Source organism: Coregonus clupeaformis, chromosome 35, assembly GCF_020615455.1.
Source record: "Coregonus clupeaformis isolate EN_2021a chromosome 35, ASM2061545v1, whole genome shotgun sequence".
Taxonomy (NCBI): Eukaryota; Metazoa; Chordata; class Actinopteri; order Salmoniformes; family Salmonidae; genus Coregonus; species Coregonus clupeaformis.
Genome location: NC_059226.1, coordinates 6952244 through 6980025, shown reverse-complemented (window position 1 = coordinate 6980025; position 27782 = coordinate 6952244). Strand labels below are relative to the sequence as shown.

Sequence of the window (27782 nt, the reverse complement as noted above, 5' to 3'; positions counted from 1 at the left end):
GACGTGTACCTATGATGAAAATTACAGGCCTCTCTCATCTTTTTAAGTGGGAGAACTTGCACAATTGGTGGCTGACTAAATACTTTTTTCCCCCACTGTATATTGAGCACCTACCCACTACTGATATTAACTTTAAACAATTTATAATCAAGCAACATTTCAGCAATTATTTCACTGGCATATCGGCTGCTGACTGGTCGAGTAACCTCTTCTGCCAGGAAGTCCTTCATAAGGATTAGTGACACGTCCAATAAATACATCGCCATCCAGACAGACTACAGGAACCTCTGACTGGATATAATACAGCCACCCATCCACTGGAATTTTGTGCTGTATCGCCACCATCTCCCTACAACACACACGTTCATACTCTAGCCATTATCTGGCAGCATCTGGACTCACACTAGTTTGTGTCACCGCTACGCCGACCCTCTAACAGAGGTATTTCAGGCAGCATATCTGTGTTGTTACTACTACGAAAACGAACTCTTTGATCTGGGTCAACAATCGGCTCAAACATGAATGGCTTCAGTAGGTTTATTGGCTCCCTAACTAACATTATTTCATTCTCTGTAATAAACTCAATCTCAGACTCAGAGCCACTCTGTAAATTCAGCCATTTTTGGGAGTTCAAACATTTTCTCTCCTGCCAGTGACGCAACAATGCCAATATGGCGATTTACAGTACAGTTAGCTGGCGTTCTAAATCATAGTGTTTCCATTCCCCTTTAATGGAGTGTCTCGGATTTACTGACAGAATAATACGAAATGCTCTGAGACCAGGCTGCAGCTGCTCCCCTATTGAGTGACTCCCCATAGTGTCAGACCATAGACTGTTAAAATAAGTTATAGTTTTTGTATATTCAGCATTGGTGGTAAGGTAATAAATGATGGCCCAGGTGTTGTTTCACCTGTCCGGTGGTGACCCAACCGAACACATTTTCGCGTCAAGGACTTTAGCCAGAGATATTAGCGAAAGGAGTATCTCTGGTTTATCTCCCACAATCACTCCTATGACCCGCCCCCTTTCAAACGAAATTTTGATTGGCAGTTTCTATGACAACTGCGCGGTCTTTAACTGCGTCATTGGTCCATACCGGAACTTCTTCGTTTGATTGACAGTCGTCATGGTAACGTTCTTATTCAGCCTCCATTTTGTTAGCCACTTTCATTTCCCCCCCCAAATGTATCTTCCTGCTGGAATAGTAAATTCACTAATCATAGCAATGACATTTACATTGAAACCTATGCCCAGACAAAAATATGTTATTATAATGAAAGGGGGTGGATGTGCTACAACTGCGCTAACTGAGTACATTGGTTTACTGTAGTTTATATGGTCTTCCGCCGGGCCGGTTCGCTGCGCAGGTTTACAACGCGCGCCATTTTGTGACATTTACAAAAAAAGCTTTCTTCAACAAAACAGGGTCTTCAAGTTTTTAGCCGTATTTTTTTTTTTTAAACATGCTTTGGAAGCAATGCTACTCTCGCTGAAATGGAAGTATCGACCAGCTAATGGTGTACATGCCTACATCGAAATGTTGGTTTCTCTATGGTCAGATCGAATACAGTAAGTTTCTGCTGTTGACGGTGGTGGCGAGTTGACGGAGAGGCGCTGTTGATTTGGAAACAGAATTGACATCTACTCAGAGGAGTGAGGGTTGTACGTTGGGAAATCTGGGGGCTCCATGGAGAAGAGACTGGATTCAGTAATTCGCCGTAAGGCATTGGGGATTGTAAATGAGGATATTTTTCTGGAATAGGAAGACTGACAGGCAGCGACAAAGGTAAGTTTGTACTGTCGCTCTAACTGTAGCTAGCCATACTAGCCAGTCACAACGCTAACGTTACCATTGTAATGGGCTCACACACACAAACTAGCTAGCCGACTAATGTTAGCTGGTAAATGGCCTGACCATTCAACGTTCTATAATGTTGCCTCTTTTGGTGGGAAAACGTGCACCCACATGTGACAATACGATGACAGACAGTAACGTGTAACATTAGGCCTAGTTAGCTATATGAATCGTTAATAAAATTTCTAAGTTAATGTTAACTCGCTAATGTAACTGCTTAGGCCATGTTGATGTAGTTGTTAGCTAACTTTCCCTTGCCATAGTTAACGTAAAGCTAGAAACCTAGTCTGACTCCATTCCAGTAACGTTAGGTTAGCTAACAATCTAGCTAACGTTTATTCAATGCAGCTGGCTAACATGGCTAGATATGAAAACTTAGCTAACTAGCTACAGTAGCATCTTGCCTTGAAAATGTAATTCCGTGGAAGGCAGTCTTGCTTGCTAGCTGGACCTTTGCTGTTTTAGCAAGCTACAGTAACATTAACTAGTTACGTCATAGTTGGGTAACTAACTTTAGTTTGCTAGTTCCCTAGCTAACGTTAGCTACATAGATAGTAGCGTGTAAAAACATAGTAACGTTGCTAGTTAGCTACATAGCTAGCAGTAGCGTCTGAAAACATACATTTTACATTTACATTTTAGTCATTTTAGCAGACGCTCTTATCCAGAGCGACTTACAGTTAGTGAGTGCATAGATTTTTCATAGCTAGCTAACGTTACTAAATAGCTAACCTAACGTAGCAGGCGTAAAATAAACGCCTGAAACTAGATCCCCTACATACTGGTCTTGGAGGGGGAAAAACTGTCGGGGGAGGTTCTCTTCTGCACTGTTCAACCAATCCAGTAAATGTTGATGAGTTAGAATGGAGTGTGGCCTTTAAAACTTCCAAAAGCAGAAGCCGTGTCACAGAGAACGTACAACTGCATAAAGGGTTTCCTGTTTGGAGGTCTATCCAGGTGAGGGTGGGGAAGTCTTTATCAGGCAGCTACATGGTGGATAACGGTACACCACAGGGGAGCGTGATTAGTCCTCTGTTGTTCTCAATCATGATCAATGGTGTTTACTCTCAGGTTGGATATAGGTAGGTCGTTATTTGCAGATGATGGGGCCTTATGGAAGAGGGGAAGAAATGTGCCATACATAGTCAGGAAGGTACAGGAAACAATTGATGAGGTAGAGCGGTGGGCATTAATGTGGGGATTCAGGTTCTCTGTAGAGAACTCAGTGTTATTTACCAGGAGGTAAAGAAACTTGGAGAGGGTGGGGGCCTTCAGGTTCCTTGGGCTATACTTTGACACTAGACTGACCTGGGCAGAACACATTGAGAGAGTGGTGGGAAAGTGTAAAAAGGTGCTAAATGTGATGCACTGTCTGACAGGGAAGGAGTGGGGGGCTGGGCGTTCCTCATTGAAGACCATGTATGTTGCATTGATCCGATCTGTAATAGACTATGGCAGTATAGAATATGGTTCGGCAGCCCGGACCTCACTGGAAAGGCTAGATGTCATACAGGGGCAAGGACTCAGAATATGTAGTGGGGCGCTTCGGACGTCCCCAGTGGCTGCATTACAGGTGGAGATCGGGGATATGCCATTGCAGATTAGGAGACAGCAGCTGGCAATGAATTATTGTGTCAACTTAAGAGGACATGGGGTGTCTCATCCTGCGAAAGGGATTTTACAGGCATGCTGGGAACATGAGCGAAGACAGAACACACGCTTTGGGTGGGTAATACCCAGGCGAAGGAGATGGGACTGTATGGAAGGGAGTTTAGTCCAACGGTAGTTATTCCTGTAAATCCACCATGGCTACTCCCGCCTCCAGTAGTTGATCTAGAAGTGTTGGAGAGACTACAGAAAGATAGGGAGGGTGTTGATCCATCTGATGTCTTTGAGACGTCTGGAAACTGTGTATCAGGATTTTGTGGCCATTTACATAGATGGTTCAAAAGATCCAAGGACAGGACGTACTGGGTCAGCATTTGTAGTGCAGGAATGTGGGAATGTGGGGTGGAAGTCAGGAAACGTATTACAGATCATCTGGCTGTATATACGGCGGAGCTGATGTCCATACTGTTGGCCTTGCAGTGGGTGGAGTAAGTCAAACAAGACAGAGTAGTTATTTGCTCTGATTCATGTGCAGTGTTAATGAGTCTCCAGTCCTTTAGCTCACATAGCAGACAAGACCTGCTTTATGAGGTGCTACAAACCCATGGCAGGATTAAACAGATGGGTATTCAGATAAGATTTACTTGGGTCCCAGCCCATGTGGGGGTGGAGGGGAACGAGACAGTAGATGAACAGGCTAAACAAGCACTTAGTAGTGGGGCTGTTGATGTTGAAGTTTCAATGAGCAGGGCAGAGGCAAAAATACTGATATATACAGTGATGGTGCAGAGATGGCAGGAGCAGTGGAATAGAGATAATAAGGGAAGGCATTTATTTCAAGTTCAGAAGAAAGTCGGGGAGGGGAGGACGGCAGGAAGGGACAGAAGAGAGGAGGATATTTTTACAAGATTAAGGGTGGGACACAGCCAGTTGAATAAGATATTAAATGTGATAGGAAAGCATCCAACAGGAAAGTGTGATTATTGTCAGGAAACAGAGACGTGGAGCATGTATTGCTACAGTGTGGGCAGTATCAGAGGGAAAGAGAGAGGATGAGATCTAGTATGAGGGAGAAGGGGATACAGGAAATTAGTTTAAAGAGTATATTGAGTAGAACGTCATTAGATATAGTCTCAAATATTTTGTTATCTTTTTTAAGAGCAATGGGGCAGGCAGGTAGGATTTAGTTTCTCCCTGTCTCAGGCCCACACTCCAGTACAGTAGGTGGCGGTAATGCACCATAACGTTGGATGCCAACCGGCGATAAACCCCACTGACGAAGAAGTCGCATCACAGGCTCTCTTTCCATTTCCCCTGAAAACTGGATCATCAGGTTGTTGGGGACTTGGCAAAGGCTACTAGATAGCTACTGTACTGTTTGTTAGCACGTCATTCTAACTTAGTTAACGTTAGCTAGCTAACATTAGCAGGTCCAATTTGTGTTGATGATCTTGTAGCTTTAGTAACATGATTGATGGGGTAAGCTAGCTACAAAGAGAAACTCCACCTCAGGCAGCTGGGTTCAATAGAGAGTATACCGAAATGGCGCCGGAGAAGATGGCTGCCGTTTTACAGCACTCTAACCAATTGTACTATCATGTGTGTTTCTTCGCATTATTTGTAGTTTATTATGTACATAATGTTTCTGCCACCGTCTCTTATGACCAAAAAGAGCTTCTGGGTATCAGGAAAGCGATTACTCACCTCGAATTGGACAAATATTTTTTCTTAAACAAGTCGGACGCGAAGGATATCCTACAGACACCCGACAAGGCCCAAATCCCTGTCATTCGCATCAGAAAGAGACAAGAGATATCGTGGACATAGGTCGGGGTGCCTTGTAAGGATCCAACGGCGAGCGAGTGAACTGCCTCTTCCATCAATCCTATTAGCCAATGTTCAATCATTTGAAAACAAATTGGAAGACCTAAGATTAAGGTTATCCTACCAACGGGACATTAAAAAATGTAATATCTTATGTTTCACCGAGCCGTGGCTGAACGACGACATGGATAACATACAGCTGGTGAGATATACGCTACATCGGCAGGATAGAACGTCTGACTCCGGTAAGACAAGGGGTGGCGGTCTGTGTATATTTGTAAACAACAGCTGGTGCATAAAATCTAATACTAAGGAAGTCTCGAGGTTTTGCTCTCCGGAGGTGGAGTATCTCATGATAATTCATCTATATTTTTCGTAGCTGTCTATTTACCACCACAAACCGATGCTGGCACTAAGATTGCACTCAATGAGCTGTATAAGGCCATAAGTAAACAGGATAACGCTCATCTAGAGGCAGCGCTCCTAGTGGCCGGGGACATTAATGCATGGAAACTTAAATCCGTTCTACCTAATTTCTACCAGCATGCTACATGTGCAACCAGAGGGGAAAAAAAACTCTAGACCACCTTTACTCCACACACAGAGACGCGTACAAAGCTCTCCCTTGCCCTCCATTTGGCAAATCTGACCATTACTCTATCCTCCCGATTCCTGCTTATAAGCAAAAACTAAAGCAGGAAGCACCAGTGACTCAGTTAATAAAAAAAGTGGTCAGATGACGCAGACGCTAAGCTACAGGACTGTTTTGCTAGCACAGACTGGAATATGTTACAGGATTCTTTGATAGCATTGAGGAGAACACCACATCAGTCACTGGCTTCATCAATAAGTGCATCGATGACGTCGTCCCCACAGTGACCGTACGTACCTACCCCAACCAGAAGCCATGGATTACAGGCAACATCCGCACTGAGCTAAAGGGTAGAGCTGCTGCTTTCAAGGAGTGGGACTCTAACCCGTATGCTTATAAGAAATCCCGCTATGCCCTCCGACGAACCATCAAACAGGCAAAGAGTCAATACAGGACTAAGATTGAACCGTACTACACCGGCTCTGACGCTCGTCGGATGTGGCAGGGCTTGAAAACTATTACAGACTACAAAGGGAAGTGCAGCCGCGAGCTGCCTAGTGACATAAGCCACCCAGACGAGCTAAATTGCTTCGAGGCAAGCAACACTGAAGCATGCATGAGAGCATCAACTGTTCTGGATGACTGTGATCACACTCTCCGTAGCCGATGTGAGTAAGACTTTTACGCAGGTCAACATTCACAAGGCCGCAAGGCCAGACGGATTACCAGGACGTGTACTCCGAGCATGTGCTGACCAACTGGCAAGTGTCTTCACTGACATTTTCAACATGTCCCTGACTGAGTCTATAATACCAACATGTTTCAAGGAGACCACCATAGTCCCTGTGCCCAAGGACACTAAGATAACCAGCCTAAATGACTACCGACCCGTAGCACTCGCGTCTGTAGCCATGAAGTGCTTTGAAAGGCTGGTCATAGCTCACATCAACACCATTATCCCAGAAACCCTAGACCCACTCCAATTTGCATACCGCCCCAACAGATCCACAGATGATGCAATCTCTATTGCACTCCACACTGCCCTTTCCCACCTGGACAAGAGGAACACCTACGTGAGAATGCTATTTATTGACTACAGCTCAGTGTTCAACACCATGGTGCCCTCAAAGCTCATCACTAAGCTAAGGACCCTGGGACTAAACACCTCCCTCTGCAACTGGATCCTGGAATTCCTGACGGGCCGCCCCCAGGTGGTAAGGGTAGGTAACAACACATCTGCCACGCTGATCCTCAACACGGGGGCCCCTCAGGGGTGCGTGCTCAGTCCCCCCCTGTACTCCCTGTTCACCCATGACTGCATGACCAGGCACGACTCCAACACTATCATTAAGTTTGCCGACGACACAACAGCGGTAGGCTTGATCACCGACAACGATGAGACAGCCTATAGGGAGGAGGTCAGAGACCTGGCCGTGTGGTGCCAGGATAACAACCTCTCCCTCAACGTGATCAAGACAAAGGAGATGATTGTTGACTAGAGGAAAAAAAAAAAAACGGGTCTGTAGTGGAACAGGTTGAGAGCTTCAAGTTCCTTGGTGTTCACATCACCAACAAACTATCATGGTCCAAACACACCAATACAGTCGTGAAGAGGGCATGACAAAGCCTATAACCCCCTCAGGAGACTGAAAAGATTTGGCATGGGTCCTCAGATCCTCAAAAAGTTCTACAGCTGCACCATCGAAAGCATCCTGACTTGTTGCATCACCTCCAGGTATGGCAACTGCTCGGCCTCTGACCGCAAGGCACTACAGAGGGTAGTGTGTACGGCCATCCAGGACGCTTATACCAGGCGGTGTCAGAGGAAGGCCCTCAAAAAGACTCCAGCCACCCTAGTCATAGACTGTTCTCTCTGCTACCGCACGGCAAGCGGTACCGGAGCGCCAAGTCTAGGTCCAAAAGGCTTCTACCCCCAAGCCATAAGACTCCTGAACAGCTAATCATGGCTACCCAGACTATTTGCACTGCCCCCCCCACTCCACCCCATCCCCCTCTTTTACGCCGCTGCTACTCTGTTTATTATTTATTCATAGTCGCTTTAACTCTACCCACATGTACATACAGTGGGGAAAAAAAGTATTTAGTCAGCCACCAATTGTGCAAGTTCTCCCACTTAAAAAGATGAGAGAGGCCTGTAATTTTCATCATAGGTACACCTCAACTATGACAGACAAATTGAGGAAAAAAAATCCAGAAAATCACATTGTAGGATTTTTAATGAATTTATTTGCAAATTATGGTGGAAAATAAGTATTTGGTCACCTACAAACAAGCAAGATTTCTGGCTCTCACAGACCTGTAACTTCTTCTTTAAGAGGCTCTTGTGTCCTCCACTCGTTACCTGTATTAATGCCACCTGTTTGAACTTGTTATCAGTATAAAAGACACCTGTCCACAACCTCAAACAGTTACACTCCAAACTCCACTATGGCCAAGACCAAAGAGCTGTCAAAGGACACCAGAAACACAATTGTAGACCTGCACCAGGCTGGGAAGACTGAATCTGCAATAGGTAAGCAGCTTGGTTTGAAGAAATCAACTGTGGGAGCAATTATTAGGAAATGGAAGACATACAAGACCACTGATATTCTCCCTCGATCTGGGGCTCCACGCAAGATCTCACCCCGTGGGGTCAAAATGATCACAAGAACGGTGAGCAAAAATCCCAGAACCACACGGGGGGACCTAGGGAATGACCTGCAGAGAGCTGGGACCAAAGTAACAAAGCCTACCATCAGTAACACACAACGCCGCCAGGGACTCAAATCCTGCAGTGCCAGACGTGTCCCCCTGTTTAAGCCAGTACATGTCCAGGCCCGTCTGAAGTTTGCTAGAGTGCATTTGGATGATCCAGAAGAGGATTGGGAGAATGTCATATGGTCAGATGAAACCAAAATAGAACTTTTTTGTTCAAACTAAACTCGTCGTGTTTGGAGGACAAAGAATGCTGAGTTGCATCCAAAGAACACCATACCTACTGTGAAGCATGGGGGTGGAAACATCATGCTTTGGGGCTGTTTTTCTGCAAAGGGACCTGGACGACTGATCTGTGTAAAGGAAAGAATGAATGGGGCCATGTATCGTGAGATTTTGAGTGAAAACCTCCTTCCATCAGCAAGGGCATTGAAGATGAAACGTGGCATGGTCTTTCAGCATGACAATGATCCCAAACACACCGCCCGGGCAACGAAGGAGTGGCTTCCTAAGAAGCATTTCAAGGTTCTGGAGTGGCCTAGCCAGTCTCCAGATCTCAACCCCATAGAAAATCTTTGGAGGGAGTTGAAAGTCCGTGTTGCCCAGCGTCAGCCCCAAAACATCACTGCTCTAGAGGAGATCTGCATGGAGGAATGGGCCAAAATACCAGCAACAGTGTGTGAAAACCTTGTGAAGACTTACAGAAAACGTTTGACCTGTCTCATTGCCAACAAAGGGTATATAACAAAGTATTGAGAAACTTTTGTTATTGACCAAATACTTATTTTCCACCATAATTTGCAAATAAATTCATAAAAAATCCTACAATGTGATTTTCTGGATTTTTTTTCCTCATTTTGTCTGTCATAGTTGACGTGTACCTATGATGAAAATTAGAGGCCTCTCCCATCTTTTTAAGTGGGAGAACTTGCACAATTGGTAGCTGACTAAATACTTTTTTCCCCCACTGTATTACCTCAATTACCTCGACTTGCCGGTGCCCCCGCACATTGACTCTGTACCGGTACCCCCCTGTATATAGCCTCCGTACTGTTATTTTATTTTATTTCTGCTCTTTAGTAATTTGCTTTTATTTTTTACTTAACACTTTTTTTAATTTTATTTTTTATTTAAAAAACTGCATAGTTGGTTATGGGCTTGTAAGTAAGCATTTCACTGTAATGTCTACACCTGTTGTATTCGGCGCATGTGGCAAATAAAATTTGAATTGATTTGATGTTGCCTTCCAGCTAGCAAACATACTAACATTACCTGACTTGACAAGTTGTCTGTTGCCAAAGAGATGAGGGCATGGATTGATATCCAGCTAACAGCTAGCCATTAGGATGGGGAGCTTATCCACTTCAACACATTCATTATTGATACTGTGTTATCAACTAGCTAACTAAATTAACTTGGCCTGTAATGCTAGCAAGAGAGTGAATGTTCATCACCCTGCCCCTCGATAGCTTAAGTTTGCATCCTTGGCATCCGATAGCTTGGAGCCTTCTAAAGCTAGCTAACTAGATGAGCGCGTATGTAAGTACACTTTACTTTTTTTTTAACTAACAGTAACTAGGTCAGTACTGGTTAGAGTTGGGTGTGTTCATAAGCACAGTTGAATGCTAATATGCTTATGTTGACCTAGTGTGTCTGGTGATGGAGTTGGCTAGCCAACATGTTGACCCAAGTGTAATGGTCATGGTTCAGTTGGGCTGATGGTAGCCACTGACTTGGTTATTTACTAATTGAATTTGAATGAGGAATTTTGCAGCTGACACGAACAGTTGAATTTAAGTTCCACATCACAGTATGTGATACACTTGTTGACAAAAGTATTCACTGACTGAAGCATCAAGTTCAGTGGGGGAAACTAAACAAACCAACTAATTTGAGAACTCGCACGAGAGGTAGACCACCTCTGCTGTCATGCAAGTACCCATGACTTTGTGAATGAAATTTATACAAAGCAGGCACTAGTATATTTTTGATGGTCAAATAACATAGTTTTTGGAGAGAGCTTGATGGCTTTTTTTGTTGATCAATTCAGAAATTGAATGGTTTTAGGACAATATAACTTGTGTAAATTCCACCTCTTCAAAGGTCTTGGAGAAGGTCCATATTTTAAATGGAGGCTAGGCCAGGATGAACAGTCAACTGATCATTGCTATGTAGTAGCACATGCTCAACAGGAGAAGTTTTCAGTTCGTAGTCACTCTCTTGGTCTCTTTTAGTACATTATATCATATCAACCTCATGGTTGAATCAGTGAGTTGGTAACTTAGGCCTAATATAACAGCTACAAGAGTCATTCACAGCAATAGCAAAGCACCTTTCTTTTATAGTAAAGTTTGCAAATGGTATGCATAGATCTCAGGTTGGCCTTAGTTTGAAGTTTAACTGGTGGGTCAATCAGAGTTGTCTTGTAAAGCTTTAGGCTAGGCCTAATTGTATTGAAAGGGGCTTCTGGTTTAGTCATGACATGGTTGGTTCCTTGGAAACAGAATTACCTCAGGGACACATTCTTTATCTAGGCTACTTATAGAAAACTTCCATGCTGAGTGTACTTTACAATAAGCATTTGCGTTCTCCCTGTCTTTTACTTTAATCACAGTGGCAAACTCCTCAACAAGTGATTATATGGTCACCTGTGTCTTAAGATTCCTGCCAGTAATTTCTATGCTGGTTCATATTTGACTCTGTTTTTGGCTGTGTATGGGTAATAGCCATGGAAAAAGAAACTGAAAGTAAAAACAGCAATTTTCAACACGTGTCTAATAAACATTAGGCCTATATTCAATGTTAATGAGATCAGTGTGTGCACGTACACGGATGTTGATGGAAATGTTGCTGCAGCAACTTTGGAATGATTTTCAAACAGTATTTTCCCCATATCATAATCGGTTGAGATTCCATGACTATCTCTGTAATGGAATGTCTATATTTACCGTAGAATACGCTATGAAAGTGACATGGCAAGTAGCCTTGTAGTTTTTGAACTTTTGTAGGCTTCTTGAATTGTCTTCAATGGGCAAAAACAACTTAAAGGTCCAATGCAGCCATTTTATTTCTATGAAATCATTTCTGGGTCATCAATGAAGTACCTTATTGTGATTGTTTTCAATTAAAGGGATACTTCGGGATTTTGGCAATTCCCTTTATTTACTTCCCCAGAGTCAGATGAACTTGTCGATACCATTTTATGTGTCTGTGTCCAGTATGAAGGAAGTTAGAGGTAGTTTCGTGAGCCAATGCTAACTAGCGTTAGGGCAATGACTGGAAGTCTGTGGGTATCTACTAGCATGCTAGACTTCCAGTCATTGCGCTTACGCTTGTTAGAAATTGCACTAGTTAGCAACTTCCTTCAAACTGCACACAGAGACATAAAAAATGATATCCTCGAGTTCATCTGACTAAGGGCCGCGGTAAACGGCAATTGAAGCGCAAGACAATCTGCCTATCGTGTTTAGAGACCAGCGGTCCCGATTGATGTCAGCTTGAATGTTGTTCTAAAACAAAAAAATTGGTTTGTTGACAAGATGAAAGATGCTCATTGTCATTCGGGGCGGCCACTCAAGACTTCATCTCACAGGAGTGAGTGCCACGAACTGAGCCGCTTGCGTTTTTGGCGCCCGCCGCCCTGCTCCCACTGAAGTCTGAGACCTTCGGCACTTCTCTAAGCGCCTTAAGAAGGTAAGATCGAGTCCTTCTATTGTTTTTGAACAAATATTTTGGCACCCTGAATAAAGCCAACTTATCATCTGACCATATGCTGAGATTTCTTTAGTCTCTATCAGCAAAAAAAAAAATCACTCCTGTAGCTCAGTTGGTAGAGCATGGCGCTTGCAACGCCAGGGTTGTGGGTTCATTTCCCACGGGGGGCCAGTATGGAAAATGTATGCACTCACTAACTTTAAGTCGCTCTGGATAAGAGCGTCTGCTAAATGACTAAAATGTAAACATGTTTTTAGCATAGCCTTTTACACCCTTCCTGGCTTACCCCTACTAGCTAACCACTAGCAGCCTTGAAACATAATTTATTAGCAGTTCAGCATATCTGCAATTCTTTTACTGTTACACAAAATCAAGATAAACCTTTTACCATCATAGTAAACATTGTTTATAGAGTTTCAAACTGGCTAAAACGTTGTTGTTGTCCGATGGTAGCTATAGCTAGACACATGCTAACCTGAGTGCTACTACTAGCAGCACTAAATCTAGGTATAATGGCTAACACAAACATTGGCTGCCATGATATCCTGCAAGTTATATCGGCCAATAACGCAAAAATAAAGACCCCTTGAAATAAACAATGACATTAATCCAATTGGTATTTGACCATTCATTTCTGCAAGATGTGCAGTATTCTGTTGATGGAGTTGTTGTAGTTAGCTTGCTAGATCTGTGTGAGTGGGCCATTTTTTGTTTTGCATGGCCCAGTGCACTTAGATAGCTATCTTTGTTTTTTTAACATAACTCTTTGGGCACTGTATTACCTACTTACTAGATTCACATCCATTACCAAAGCCGCCCGCAGTGGTGCTGTAACGCCGGTGGTGTCAGTGGAGTTTGAGCCTACCTTGACTGACTGTGGGCACAGAACCAGTTTTTAGCCTCCGCTTCTTCCACTTTTGGTAGCCATCGCAGTCGTTGGGGACAAAGTGAGGCCTGCATATTACTGAAGTGCCAGGGGTTCTTGACGTCAAAGCTGCAATGTATCATTGCAAGTGTTGTAGTACTCGAGTCCAGGACTCAGACTCGAGTCCCGATTTTTCATGACCTGTGACTCGCCTTGGACTCGACCATTGGTGACTCGGACTCGCCTTCTCGACCATTAGTGACTTGGACTCAGACTCGCCTTCCTGTGAGTTGTATTTGCACTTGGACTGTATAGGCTACTATGATAATCAGAATATTAGCCGCACTGGGTGCACAGAGCAGCAAGGGTTTTGTTCTCTAGCAGTGGGAAGGATGCGCCACACTGGGGTCATTGTCCATTTGGATGACCCGTTTGCGACCAAGCTTTAACTTCCTGACTGATGTCTTGAGATGTTGCTTCAATATATCCACATCATTTTCCTTCCTCATGATGTCATCTATTTTGTGAAGTGCACCAGTCCCTCCTGCAGCAAAGCACCCCCACAGCATAATGCTGCCACCCCCGTGCTTCACGGTTGGGATGGTGTTCTTCTGAAAATTGCTCCCAAGGATGAACCAGACTTTTTTCTGAGGTCTTGGCTGATTTCATTTGATTTTCGCATCATGTCAAGCAAAGAGGCACTGAGTTTGAAGGTAGGCCTTAAAATACATCCACAGGTACACCTCCAATTGACTCAAATTATGTCAGAAGCTTCTAAAGCCATGATATAATTTTCTGGAATTTTCCAAGCTGTTTAAAGGCACAGTCAACTTAGTGTATGTAAACTTCTGACCCACTGGAATTGTGATACAGTGAATTATAAGTGAAATAATCTGTCTGTAAACAATTGTTGGAAAAATTACTTGTCATGCACAAAGTAGATGTTCTAACCGACTTCCCTAAACTATAGTTTGTTAACAAGAAATGTGTGGAGTGGTTGAAAAACAAGTTTTAATGACTCCAACCCAAGTGTATGTAAACTTCCGACTTGAACTGTATTTAGCCTAGGTATAACTTCACAAGATTATTGCTGACTGTTTGAAATGCAGTGTATTTGACCTTTAATTTGACCTGAAAAAAAGAGAAACATAAAAAAACATAAACAAATCGAGATATATATTGTGAATCGCCCATCAGTTTGAAAACATTGAGATATGATTTGAAGGTTATATCGCCCAGCCCTCCACACAGCAAGCGATGAGTGTGTGGGCAGACAGGCAGGCTCCGCTCCGGCTCCAAACATAGGCTATACATCGCGCAAGCGACTGTAACCACCAGTCCCTGTAACCACCAGTCCCTGTAACCACCAGTCCCTGTAACCACCAGTCACCAGCCTACTATTTAGATTTGCCTGGTTAAAAGAGCAGTGCAGTTAACTTGTTTTTCCTGTATATAAAAAAAAAAAGATATTTCCTAGGGCTGACCCCATTTAGGCGAATGGTTGGTCGATTTATTTTACTTTTATTTTATTTTTTGTGGAGCTGTAACAAATCGTTTTTTTATGGCACACGAGACACAGAAATGTTTTCATTAGATGACAACAGACAGAAGTGCAACGCTATTTGGCTAGCAGCCACACAAAAGTAAATTAGCTTACAATGGAAAATAAACTTTTTATTTTGCTAAATTGATGCATGGCCATCATATTTCTAATGTTTATCATAGCAAGAATGTAGCAACTACATTTCCTATTGTTTTGCTTGAAGTTAATCTTGCATTTTAACCTTCTACTGGAGAAAAACTACACCCCCCCCCCCTCAAAAAAGAAGGAAAGAAAGGAGAATAGCCTACACATCAGTCTGCCACTGTCTGGTGATCCAATGATGAGAGCAAATATATTTCATCCGGGTGGAGAAGTGCAACTGAAGCACGAAATTACTCCATTTACATTAATGATTTGGAGAGAACCCTGACTGAAGTCGAGCAGAATTTACAATAAGAAGTATTTTAGATCTGCGTTTACAAAACACAAAACATATCTTTCCTTTTATGCGTGAAAAATGCAGAATCCTGCCTTAACGTGACCCCTGCTTGCTGTTCGGTCATCAATCAAAGCACAGTAAATAGCTTATGTGCCCTGACTCAATTATTCCAACAGTTCACCCAAGTGTTTTGATCTAAATCGCAAATCAAATCGCAATTGCAAAATGTGGGTAAAAATAAGATCTCTCTATTTTATTGTATTATTATTATTTTGGCCAATATCATGCAACCCTACGTGGCAGTGTAGAAATTATCTCAAATGAGTACAGAAAGAAATGAACAGTGTAAAACAATCAGAATGGAGAAAACTCCATTGAAATCACTTAGAATGTATGTGTGGAAACCCTAGGGTCACTCACTACTCATAAAGCAAATTTAGAATTTGTATTATTCAAAAACATAAAATACAATCAAAAATTTGACAAATGCAGTGATATATTTTGGCCATATCGCCCTGCCCTAACTCCTTGTAAAAAATGTCAGCGTAGAGCCATGAACTATAATAATAAATATGCCGTATCACTCAGCATTTTGTGACAGGGCAGGTGCTTTGTTGTTTCTTGATGTTCAGTTGTAGAACTTCCACTTTGACATTAGAGTATTTTGTGTAGATCGTTGACCAAAAATGACTATTAAATCCATTTGAATCCCACTTTGTAACAAAACAAAAAGGGGAAAAAGTCAAGGGGTGTGAATATTTTCTTACTTTCTGGCTCTTGGTTAAAAGAATCTGGCACAAAAATTAAATTGAATTGAGCAATTTACCACATTACTTCTTACTAGTAATACATTTCTTGTTTTATAAACATTACAAAGCATGTTTTTTTTTTGGTGTAGTTATGGTGAAAAACAGTTTCTCTCATTCAAGTTGCGTTTTAAATGAAGGCATTTTATTTTCATAGTACATTTAGCCCTTCAGTTAGTCCTGACAATGGTAGCCTATGGTATTTTTCCCACTACAAATAGCCTAGTGATAACACTTTTATAACACAGATCAATGCAAAATACTCACCAGAAAACGTGTTTGAAACAGAATAATTTCTATCATGGTGATCCTCAGACTTCTCTTTCACTGTTGCTGACTGTTAGCCAAAAACTACTGGAGAATAGTAGTGAAAAAACAACCACGCACTGTCAGCTGTTGTGGTACCGGTATTTGCGTCATTCTGATTGGTCAAGAGATCCAAGAGCAATTATTTTATTTAGACTATCCGGATATCTGTAAAAATGTCATATTATTTGAATAATTAAATAATTAAAAATGGCCATCTCTACTAGATATTAGGGATGTGACAAATGGGCAATGTAGCTTAACATTTAAAGTGCCAGCTTCAGAAGCTGCATTCCCTTACAGACAAGTAAAATGCCCGTTAAATCTCCAGAGAAGGTTTTGTGTCTGCATTTAAAAAGCTGTACTGTAGCCTACCCTAACAGACAAACATGACATAGCAAAGGTGCTTTCAAGGGGCCACATTCCATTATGTCTGAAAAGGGTAATCGATACAGGCTACCGGTACCCTACTGTAATTTCATATTATGAGACAAAAATACCCCCACCCAAGAAGAGTACCCTGTGCTCGCAAGACTGGCCCGAAGAGTCCTCTGTATCCCGGTAATACCGGTGCCATGAATAGTCTAAGACAGTGGTCACCAACCTTTTCTGAGTCAAGATCACTTTTGCAGTCAAAAAGCAAGCTGACATCTACCGCTCAGATTATTTTTTTTAACTTAAAAAAATGGGAACAAATCAAACCTGTCGCACAATTTCTGAGCGAATATTGCATTAACATACGGCCTCCTTTCCAGACTAGTGTGGTCACAGCTCTCCCTGCGCTGAGAGTCACGTGGGTTGCGTCAGCCAGGCTAACTTTTTAGCATGATAAAAAAATCAATGGTTTGTGATACAAATGTGAAAAGCAGTCAAACATCCTTCCTACCAGTCAGAGTATGTGAGCGGTTGAGCAGTCGGAAATCCCACTCATCCCACATGGTGTGGTCTTTGCGCATGCTCCGTCGCTCAATTACCTTTCCCCGCTCCAGCGCTCACAGGGGAAAAAAAACTGCTGCTCCATTCATTTTTTGTTTAAAAATATCATTTAACAAACACCCCATCTACTTTTGACTATATACCTTTTGGTTTTGAGGTAGGCTATCCTAAGAAGCTTCAACATTTCAATATGTCGTAGGCTATTAAACAAGGACCTACCTGAAGATATGCTGCCGCTGTGTTAAAAAACAAATACATTTTTCTTTTATATATTGATGATCAGATGGCTCTGTTGCGCTCTCACGCTTAGACTCCTCTTTTGTTAACAATAGCCTATATAGAAATCAAAAGGTCTCTGGTGCTGCTGCATGGGCGAATTCGTTGTTTTGCTATCAATTAAACAGGCTGTGTGACCTATTTCTCTGCGCATTAGTGGTAGGGTTGGCTAAATAAATGCAACAGAATAGGCCTAATTAAAAGAACAGTGATGAAGGAAATGAAAAATGCTGGCAGAGCATGCCCAGAGCTAGTGGCTGAGCGGTACCAGAGTGAAATTGGAGTGAAACACTCCACACTCCAGCCAAGCTCTACTCCTCGCGCCACTCCAGCTACCCTCCACTCCCATCCTCTGCTCCCAATAAAGTTTATATGTGATAATTGCCAGAACAATCTGAGATACCCTAAAATATTTTCTTCCTTGTTTACTACATGGGGTTTGTAGGTGTTTTTGTTTATAATAGAAGACTTTGATTAAACTGAACCAAGGTGTACAGGGCTGTGGCAATTCATGTGACCGGGCAAGGGTGGGACGCCCTGCCCAAATCGAACAGTAATATGCTCCACTGGGTCATTGTCAACAAGGCAGCAGCATGGATTGCTCAGAAACAAACGTCTTTTCCATAAGATTTACAGTGCCTTCAGAAAGTATTCATACCCCTTGACTTATTCCACATTTTTTGTTACAGCCTGAATTCGGCGGCAGGTAGCTTAAGTGGTTAAGAGCGTTGTGCTCGACAGATTTTTCACCTAGTCAGCTCTGGGATTAGAACCAGCGACCTTTCGGTTACTGGTTCTAATCCCAGAGCTGACTAGGTGAAAAATCTGTCGATGTGCCCTTGAGCAAGGCACTTAACCCTAATTGCTCATGTAAGTCGCTCTGGATAAGAGTGTCTGCTAAATGATATAAAATATTCAAAATGGATTCAATGTATTTTTTTCTCACCCATTTACACAAAATACCCCATAATGAAAGTGAATACATGTTTTTAGAAATGTTTGCTAATTTATTGAAAATGAAATACAGAAATGTAATTTACATACAGTACCAGTCAAAAGTTTGGAAACACCTACTCATTCAAGGGTTTTTCTTAATTTTTTACTACTTTCTACATTGTAGAATAATAGTGAAGACATCAAAACTATGAAATAACACAAATGGAATCATGTAGTAACCAAAAAAGTTTTAAACAAATCAAAATATATTTTATATTTGAGATTCTTCAAATAGCCACCCTTTGACTTGATGACAGCTTTGCACACTCTTGGCATTCTCTCAACCAGCTTCACCTGGAATGCTTTTCCAACAGTCTTGAAGGAGTTCCCACATATGCTGAGCACTTGTTGGCTGCTTTTCCTTCACTCTGCCGTCCGACTCATCCCAAAAAATCTGAATTGGGTTGAGGTCGGGGGATTATTGAGGCCAGGTCATCTGATGCAGCACTCCATCACTCTCCTTCTTGGTAAAATAGTCCTTACACAGCCTGGAGGTATGTTTTTTTTTTTTTTTTTCCACCTTTATTTAACCAGGTAAACCAGTTGAGAACAAGTTCTCATTTACAACTGCGACCTGGCCAAGATAAAGCAAAGCAGTGCGATAAAAACAACAACACAGAGTTACATATGGGGTAAAACAAAACAAAGTCAAAAATACAACAGAAATACATATAATATACAGTGTGTGCAAATTTAGCAAGTTATGGAGGTAAGGCAATAAAATAGGCTATAGTGCAAAATAATTACAATTAGTATTAACACTGGAATGATAGATGTGCAAGAGATGATGTGCAAATAGAGATACTGGGGTACAAATGAGCAAAATAAATAACAATATAGGGATGAGGTAGTTGGGCGGGCTAATTTCAGATGTTGGGTCATTGTCCTGTTGAAAAACAAATTATAGTCCCACTAAGCCCAAACCAGATGGGATGGCATATTGCTGCAGAATGCTGTGGTAGCCATGCTGGTTAGTGTGCCTTGAATTCTAAATAAATCACAAACAGTGTCACCAGCAAAGCACCCCCACACCATAACACCACCTCCTCCATGCTTTACGGTGGGAAATACACATGCCGAGATCATCAGTTCACCCACACCACTTCTCACAAAGACACAGCGGTTTGAACCGAAAATCTCCAATTTGGACTCCAGACCAAAGGACACATTTCCACGGGTCTAATGTCCATTACTCGTGTTTCTTGGCCCAAGCAGGTCTCTTCTTCTTATTGGTGTCCTTTAGTAGTGGTTTCTTTGCAGCAATTCGACCATGAAGGCCTGATTCACACAGTCCCCTCGGAACAGTTGATGTTGATGTGTCTGTTACTTGAACTCTGTGAATAATTTATTTGGGCTGCAATTTCTAAGGCTGGTAACTCTAATGAACTTATCCTCTGAAGCAGAGGTAACTCTGGGTCTTCCATTCCTGTGGCGGTCCTCATGAGAGCCAGTTTCATCATAGCGCTTGATTGTTTTTACGACTACACTTGCAGAAACTTTCAAAGTTATTGAAATGTTCCGTATTGACTGACCTTCATGTCTTAAAGTAATGATGGTCTGTTGTTTCTCTTTGCTTATTTGAGCTGTTCTTGGACTTGGTCTTTTACCAGATAGGGCTATCTTCTGTATACCCCCCACCTTGTCACAACACAACTGATTGTCTCAAAGGCATTAAGAAGGAAATAAATTCCACAAATTAACTTTTAAGAAGGCACACTTGTTAATGGAAATGCATTCCAGGTGACTACCTCATGAATCTCAAATATAACATAATATTTTGATTTGTTTAACACTTTTTTGGTTACTACATGATTCCATATGTGTTATTTCATAGTTTTGATGTCTTCACTATTATTCTACAGTGTAGAAAACAGTAAAAATAAAGAGAACCCCTGGAATCAGTAGGTGTGTCCAAACTTTTGACTGGTACTGTAGGTATTCATACTTTGTAGAAGCACCTTTGGCAGCCATTACAGCTGTGAGTTTTCTAGGTAAGTCCCTAAGAGCTTTCCACACCAGGTTTGTGCAACATTTGCCCATTATTCTTTTCAAAATTCTTCAAGAGCTGTCAAATTGGTTGTTGATCATTGCTAGACAACAATTTTCATGTCTTGACATAGATATTCAAGTAGAATTAAGTCAAAACTGTAACTTGGCCACTCAGGAACATTCACTGTCTTCTTGGTAAGCAACTCCAGTGTAGATTTGGCCCTGTGTTTTAGGTTATTGTCTTGCTGAAAGGTGAATTAATCTTCCAGTGTCTATTGGAAAGCAGACAACCACATTTTCCGCTAGGATTTTGCCTGTGCTTACCTCTATTTTCTTAGTAAAAGAACATTGATCCCTTTTTAACATTTTAACCAGTCTTCTCCTGAGATTAGTCTTATTTACAGTTATATATGAATTCCAACTGTGATGTTTGTTTTTCAAATTAAGTAAATAGCCCACATCTTGAAAAATAAATGAAAGGTTAAATTAAAAAAGAAAAGGGTTAAATCAGTGTTAAGGGTAATGTATTTGTTGTTTTACATAGCCTTCAATGTATTAAAAATTATTAGGTAGGGCCCTATAAAATCAGTTAGATATTTTGCCAAATTCCATTTTCTCTGTTTTGTTTTCCAGGTTTCCTTTTCACCCAGTAAAAAAAACAAAAAACAAAAAACATTTGTTCTTAGTCCACAACAATGCTTAAACCACATCAGGAAACCACTTTTGAGGTCTGGGAAAAATCTGAGAAATTTAGATTTTGGGGTGTAGTTACCCTTTTAATTCAAGTGTGCACCTAGCAAGAGGTGCTTGTTTAGCTGTGTTTCTGTAGCACACATGATGGTAGAGTTTTTCAAAATAAATACCCACTGGATTGGTGAAAATATTCATGATATCATTCTGCCAGGTAAGCATAGGCTACTTTGTAGTTAACATTTAATTGAGAAGGTTTTTGGGAACCCTATCAGAAGACTGTTTTCATTAGCATCATCGCGAATGGCTACACAGTGGTAGACGCACGTACCGCACACACACAGACAGGCATTCTCGTTGCCTCTTCAGAAAGTTGAAGGAAATACGAATCACTGATTCATTCTGTTCATGTCTTATGATAAACTTGGGCAAATTTTTGAATATTGTTGAATTCTGTTTTAATGCTCATGAGGATGTGGCATGTTTGCGACACTGCTATTTCGAATCTTAGCAGTGTCCATTTCATCCCTTCGTTTAAGCCACTGCAACAGTTGTTTAAAAATGTTGACTGGCAAAAGATATGTTATAGCATGCCTGTCAACTGCCTATAGCAAAAGTTTGATATGTCAAGTGTGGCCAGGTTTGTGTACTTTGCTGTCTGAGGTATACCCAGAGCAATGACCTTCAAATGCTATATGTGGTATGCCCATTATTATCAATAATGGAGGAGCAAGTGGGGATTTTGAACATACAGTGCCTTGCAAAAGAATTCATCCCCCTTGGCGTTTTTCCTATTTTGTTGCATTACAACCTGTAATTTAAATTGATTTTTATTTGGATTTCATGTAATGGACATACACAAAATAGTCCAAAGTGGTGAAGTGAAATGAAAAAAATAACTTGTTTCAAAAAATTCTGAAAGATTAACAATGGAAAAGTGGTGCGTGCATATATATTCACCTCCTTTGCTATGAAGCCCCTAAATAACATCTTGGGCAACCAATTACCTTCAGAAGTCACATAATTAGTTAAATAAAGTCCACCTGTTCTGAAAGGCCCCAGAGTCTGCAACACCACTAAGCAAGGGGCACCACCAAGCAAGTGGCACCATGAAGACCAAGGAGCTCTCCAAACAGGTCAGGGACAAAGTTGTGGAGAAGTACAGATCAGGGTTGGGTTATAAAAAAATATCAGAAACTTTGAACATCCCACAGAGCACCATTAAATCCATTATAAAAAAATGGAAAGAATATGTCACCACAACAACCTGCCAAGAGAGGGCCGCCCACCAAAACTCACGGACCAGGCAAGGAGGGCAGTAATCAGAGGCAACAAAGAGACCAAAGATAACCCTGAAGGAGCTGCAAAGCTCCACAGTGGAGATTGGAGTATCTGTCCATATGACCACTTTAATTCGTACACTCCACAGAGCTGGGCTTTACGGAAGAGTGGCCAGAAAAAAGCCATTGCTTAATTTAAAAAATAAGCAAACACGTTTGGTGTTCGCCAAAATGCATGTGGGAGACTCCCCAAACATATGGAAGAAGGTACTCTGGTCAGATGAGACTAAAATTTAGCTTTTTGGCCACCAAGGCAAGGCTATATCTGGTGCAAACCCAACACCTCATCACCCCGAGAACACCATCCCCACAGTGAAGCATGGTGGTGGCAGCATCATGCTGTGGGGATGTTTTTCATCGGCGGGGACTGGGAAACTTGAAGGAATGATGGATGTGGCTAAATATAGGGAAATTGTTGCGGAAAACCTGTTTCAGTCTTCCAGAGATTTGAGACTGGGACGGAGGTTCACCTTCCAGCAGGACAATGACCCTAAGCATACTGCTAAAGCAACACTCGAGTGCTTTAAGGGGAAACATTTAAATGTCTTGGAATGGCCTAGTCAAAGCCCAGACCTCAATCCAATTGAGAATCTGTGGTATGACTTAAAGATTGCTGTACACCAGCGGAACCCATCCAACTTTAAGGAGCTGGAGCAGTTTTGCCTTGAAGAATGGGCAAAAATCCCAGTGGCTAGATGTGCCAAGCTTATAGAGACATACCCCAAGTGACTTGCAGTTGTAATTGCTGCAAAAGGTGGCTCTACAAAGTATTGACTTTGGGGGGGTTAATAGTTATGCACGCTCAAGTTTTCTGTTTTTTTTGTCTTATTTCTTGTTTGTTTCACACCCAAAAATATTTTGCATCTTCAAAGTGGTAGGCATGTTGTGTAAATCAAATGATACAAACCCCCCAAAAATCAATTTTAATTCCAGGTTGTAAGGCAACAAAATAGGAAAAATGCCAAGGGGGGTGAATACTTTCGCAAGCCACTGTATTCCAGTTGTCTGTCCACGAGAGATGACGTGTTTGGTAGCGAGACCGAGCCCAAGACAGACGGTCAGAGTAGAAAGATAATACGATTGAAAAGCAACGTGAACCAACCTCCATCCACAGCTAATGTGATATATGAAGAGGATAAAGATTTTTGTCAGAATATGTTTAGCTGGTTAATTAGCATATAATTTTTTCATCCAATGCCTAGGGCCCTATAAAATCCGGAATCACGGAATCCAGACATTAAAACGGAATTCAACAATATTCAAAAATGTGGTCCTCTGTAGCTCAGCTGGTAGAGCACGGCGCTTGTAACGCCAAGGTAGTGGGTTTGATCCCCGGGACCACCCATACACAAAAATGTATGCACGCATGACTGTAAGTCGCTTTGGATAAAAGCGTCTGCTAAATGGCATATTATTATTTATTATTATTATTGAACTTATTAGTAGGAAATCAACTAAATGTATTGAATTTATTAGAAAATGATTTAATTTTGGCCAAGATTATGATAAGACATGAAGAAATGCATAAGCGATTTCTATTTTCCTCCCAACTTTCTGAAGAGGCAATGGCGCGGGAATGCCCCTGTCTGTGTGTGTTTGTCTACTACTTTGTGTAGCCGGTAGCGATGGTGCTAATGACAACCATCTTCTGGTAGGTGGAAAGGCTTTCCCAAAAACCTCAATTAAATGTTAACCATAAAAGTCTATGCCTACCTGGAAGAATGATATCATGATTATTTGTATCAATCCAGTGGTGATTTGTTTAGTGAACTCTGCAATAAAGGGTGCTACAGAAACGTGCTAACCAAGCAAGTTTCTTGCTGGTGAGCAGACTGCACACTTGAATTTAAGGGTATCTACACCCAAAAATGAAAACTTTTTCGATTTTTCCCAAAACTCAAAAGTTGTCCGATGATGTGGTGTAAGCATTGTTGTGGACTTAGAACATCCAATTTTGTTAGATTTTTCTATTTTTTTAAAGTGTGATTTTCGGAGGGAAAACATGAACAACAGGACAAAAATCCGAAACCTGGAAAAACAAAACAGCTAACTTAATGCAACATCCGCACTGAGCTAAAGGGTAGAGCTGCCGCTTTCAAGGAGCGGGACGCTAACCCGGACGCTTATAAGAAGTCCCGCTATGCCCTCCGACGAACCATCAAACAGGCAAAGAGTCAATACAGGACTAAGATTGAATCGTACTACACCGGCTCTGACGCTCGTCGGATGTGGCAGGGCTTGAAAACTATATTACAGACTACAAAGGGAAGCACAGCCGCGAGCTGCCCAGTGACACAAGACTTACAGACGAGCTAAACCACTTCAATGCTAGCTTCGAGGCAAGCAACACTGAAGAATGCATGAGAGCACCAGCTGTTCCGGATGACAATGTGATCACGCTCTCCGTAGCCAATGTGAGTAAGACTTTTAAGCAACATTCACAAGGCCACAGGGCCAGACGGATTACCAGGACGTGTACTCCGAGCATGTGCTGACCAACTGGCAAGTGTCTTCACTGACATTTTCAACATGTCCCTGACTGAGTCTGTAATACCAACATGTTTCAAGCAGACCACCATAATCCCCGTGCCCAAGGACACTAAGATAACCTGCCTAAATGACTACCGACCCGTAGCACTGACGTCTGTAGCCATGAAGTGCTTTGAAAGGCTGGTCATGGCTCACATCAACACCATTATCCCAGAAACCCTAGACCCACTCCAATTTGCATACCGCCCCAACAGATCCACAGATGATGCAATCTCTATTGCACTCCACACTGCCCTTTCCCACCTGGACAAGAGGAACACCTACGTGAGAATGCTATTCATTGACTACAGCTCAGCATTCAACACCATAGTGCCCTCAAAGCTCATCACTATGCTAAGGATCCTGGGACTAAATACCTCCCTCTGCAACTGGATCCTGGACTTCCTGACGGGCCGCCCCCAGGTGGTAAGGGTAGGTAACAACACATCTGCCACACTGATCCTCAACACGGGGGCCCCTCAGGGGTGCGTGCTCAGTCCCCTTCTGTACTCCCTGTTCACCCATGACTGCATGGCCAGGCACGACTCCAACACCATCATTAAGTTTGCCGACGTCACAACAGTCGACAACGATGAGACAGCCTATAGGGAGGAGGTCAGAGACCTGGCCGTGTGGTGCCAGGATAACAACCTCTCCCTCAAAGTGACCATGACAAAGGAGATGATTGTGGACTACAGGAAAGAAGAGGACTGAGCACGCCCCCATTCTCATCGACAGGGATGTAGTGGAACAGGTTGAGAGCTACAAGTTCCTTGGTGTCCACATCACCAACGAACTATCATGCTCCAAACACAACAAGACAGTCGTGAAGAGGGCACGACAAAGCCTATTCCCCCTCAGGAGACTAAAAATATTTGGCATGGGTCCTCATATCCTCAAAAAATTCTACAGCTGCACCATCGAGAGCATCCTGACTGGTTGCATCACTGCCTGTTATGGCAACTGCTCGGTCTCCGACCGCAAGGCACTACAGAGGGTAGTGCGTATGGCCCAGTACATCACTGGGGCCAAGCTTCCTGCCATCCAGGACGTCTATACCAGGCGGTGTCAGAGGAAGGCCCTCAAAATTGTCAAAGACTCCAGCCACCCTAGTCATAGACTGTTCTCTCTGCTACCGCACGGCAAGCGGTACCGGAGTGCCAAGTCTAGGTCCAAAAGACTTCTCAACAGCTTCTTACCCCAAGCCATAAGACTCCTGAACAGCTAATCATGGCTATCCGGACTATTTGCACTGCCCCCCCACCCCCCCACCCCATATTCTTATGCTGCTGCTACTCTGTTAATTATTGATGCATAAGTCATTTTAACTCTACCTACATGTACATATTTCCTCAACTACCTCAACTAGCCGGTTCCTCCGCACATTGACTCTGCACCGGTACCCCCCTGTATATATAGCCTCCCTACTGTTATTTTATTTGACTTCTGCTCTTTTTTTCTCAACACTTTTTTTGTTGTTGTTTTATTTTACTTTTTTATTAAAAAATAAATGCATTGTTGGTTAAGGGCTGTAAGTAAGCATTTCACTGTAATGTCTACACCTGTTGTTTCCGGGCATGTGGCTAATAACATGTAATTTTATTTTATTTGAACTACTGAATTTGGCAAAAATATATCTGGCCTATATGATCATGACTAAATTATCCGTAACAGAGTCCCTGGTATCTATATTGAAGTGAGGCTGTTCCATTTATGCCACACTTGTAGGCCTAAAGCTTTACATTTGAGGTCAAATTACTATAACCTTCAGACAAGCAGAAGTGTTAGAATCTCTGAACACAAAACCAAGTCCATTTCTATGAAGCTTAATGTTTTGAATTAATCTCTGCACTACATTTACATTACATTTTAGTCATTTAGCAGACGCTCTTATCCAGAGCGACTTTACAGTTAGTGCATACATTTTTTTTTTTTTATACTGGCCCCCCGTTCTAACGGCGCCTGGGACGGGTATCTTATATAAACAAGAAGTCTCCGATTTCTCAGAAGTTTTCCTTTTTTTTCTTGTCTTGGTTTATTCTGCTTAGCCCATTTAGCAGCATCCAGAACCTCCTGGCTAGCATAGCTTTTTTTAAATGTGGAAACAGTTAGCGATGGATTATGTCGTTATTAGCGGCCATTGAGGAAAGCCAAGATGGGGGATGAAAGTTTTAAGTTAAAATGGTAGATGCAGGAAAAAGTCACATGAATAAAATGTTGGAAAAGTTGGGCAAAATCTGAGCTGGGCCAATTGGCTGTAAATTACGATCAATTGACTACAGTATCTGGTTTGTCGTACTTGCAGATCCACACCAATGATTGTGCTCAGGGCATAACATTTTACTTTGTGCCACTGTGGCAGGTAGATTAGAAAATCTATCAGCCACTCAGATTTCTTTACCAGCAAATATATTTGTATGTTCATTTCTCTACCATAAGCCGCCTCCAACGTTGTCTTAGAGAATTTAGCAGTACGTCCAACCGGCCTCACAACCACACCAGCCCAGGACTTCCACATAATTAGATATAGGTAATAATCAAGGTTACAACATAGTCTAACAGGAAATAGCCTTCCAAGCACAAATACACTAAGGCTAATATAGTTGATTGTTTGTCTTTCTCCAGTGGGCTGTGGTTTGCTGCTGGACTCTCCTGCCAGGATGATATGAGAGTTACCAGGAGACGATGCATACAGGTTAGCTGCTGATCTCTCGCTTTCCCTTCCTTTCTCTCACTTTTTTTTGTTTAATGTTGGGGA

General features: G+C 42.1%; 1 protein-coding gene across 3 annotated transcripts in view; it reads left to right on the top strand.

Moving 5' to 3' along the window:
- Positions 1-1159: 1159 nt before the first annotated feature.
- Positions 1160-27782, top strand: part of LOC121551393 (dual specificity tyrosine-phosphorylation-regulated kinase 1A) — a 59222-nt gene continuing 32599 nt past the window's right edge. For 2 of the 3 annotated variants that reach the window (XM_041864020.2, XM_041864019.2), the window contains exons 1-2: positions 1160-1787; positions 27650-27719. In XM_041864020.2, coding sequence (XP_041719954.1) covers positions 27710-27719 — 10 coding nt within the window. In that variant the 5' untranslated portion in view covers positions 1160-1787; positions 27650-27709. The remainder of the gene's footprint in view (positions 1788-27649; positions 27720-27782) is intronic. The other variant, XM_041864021.2, reaches the window with a different exon arrangement.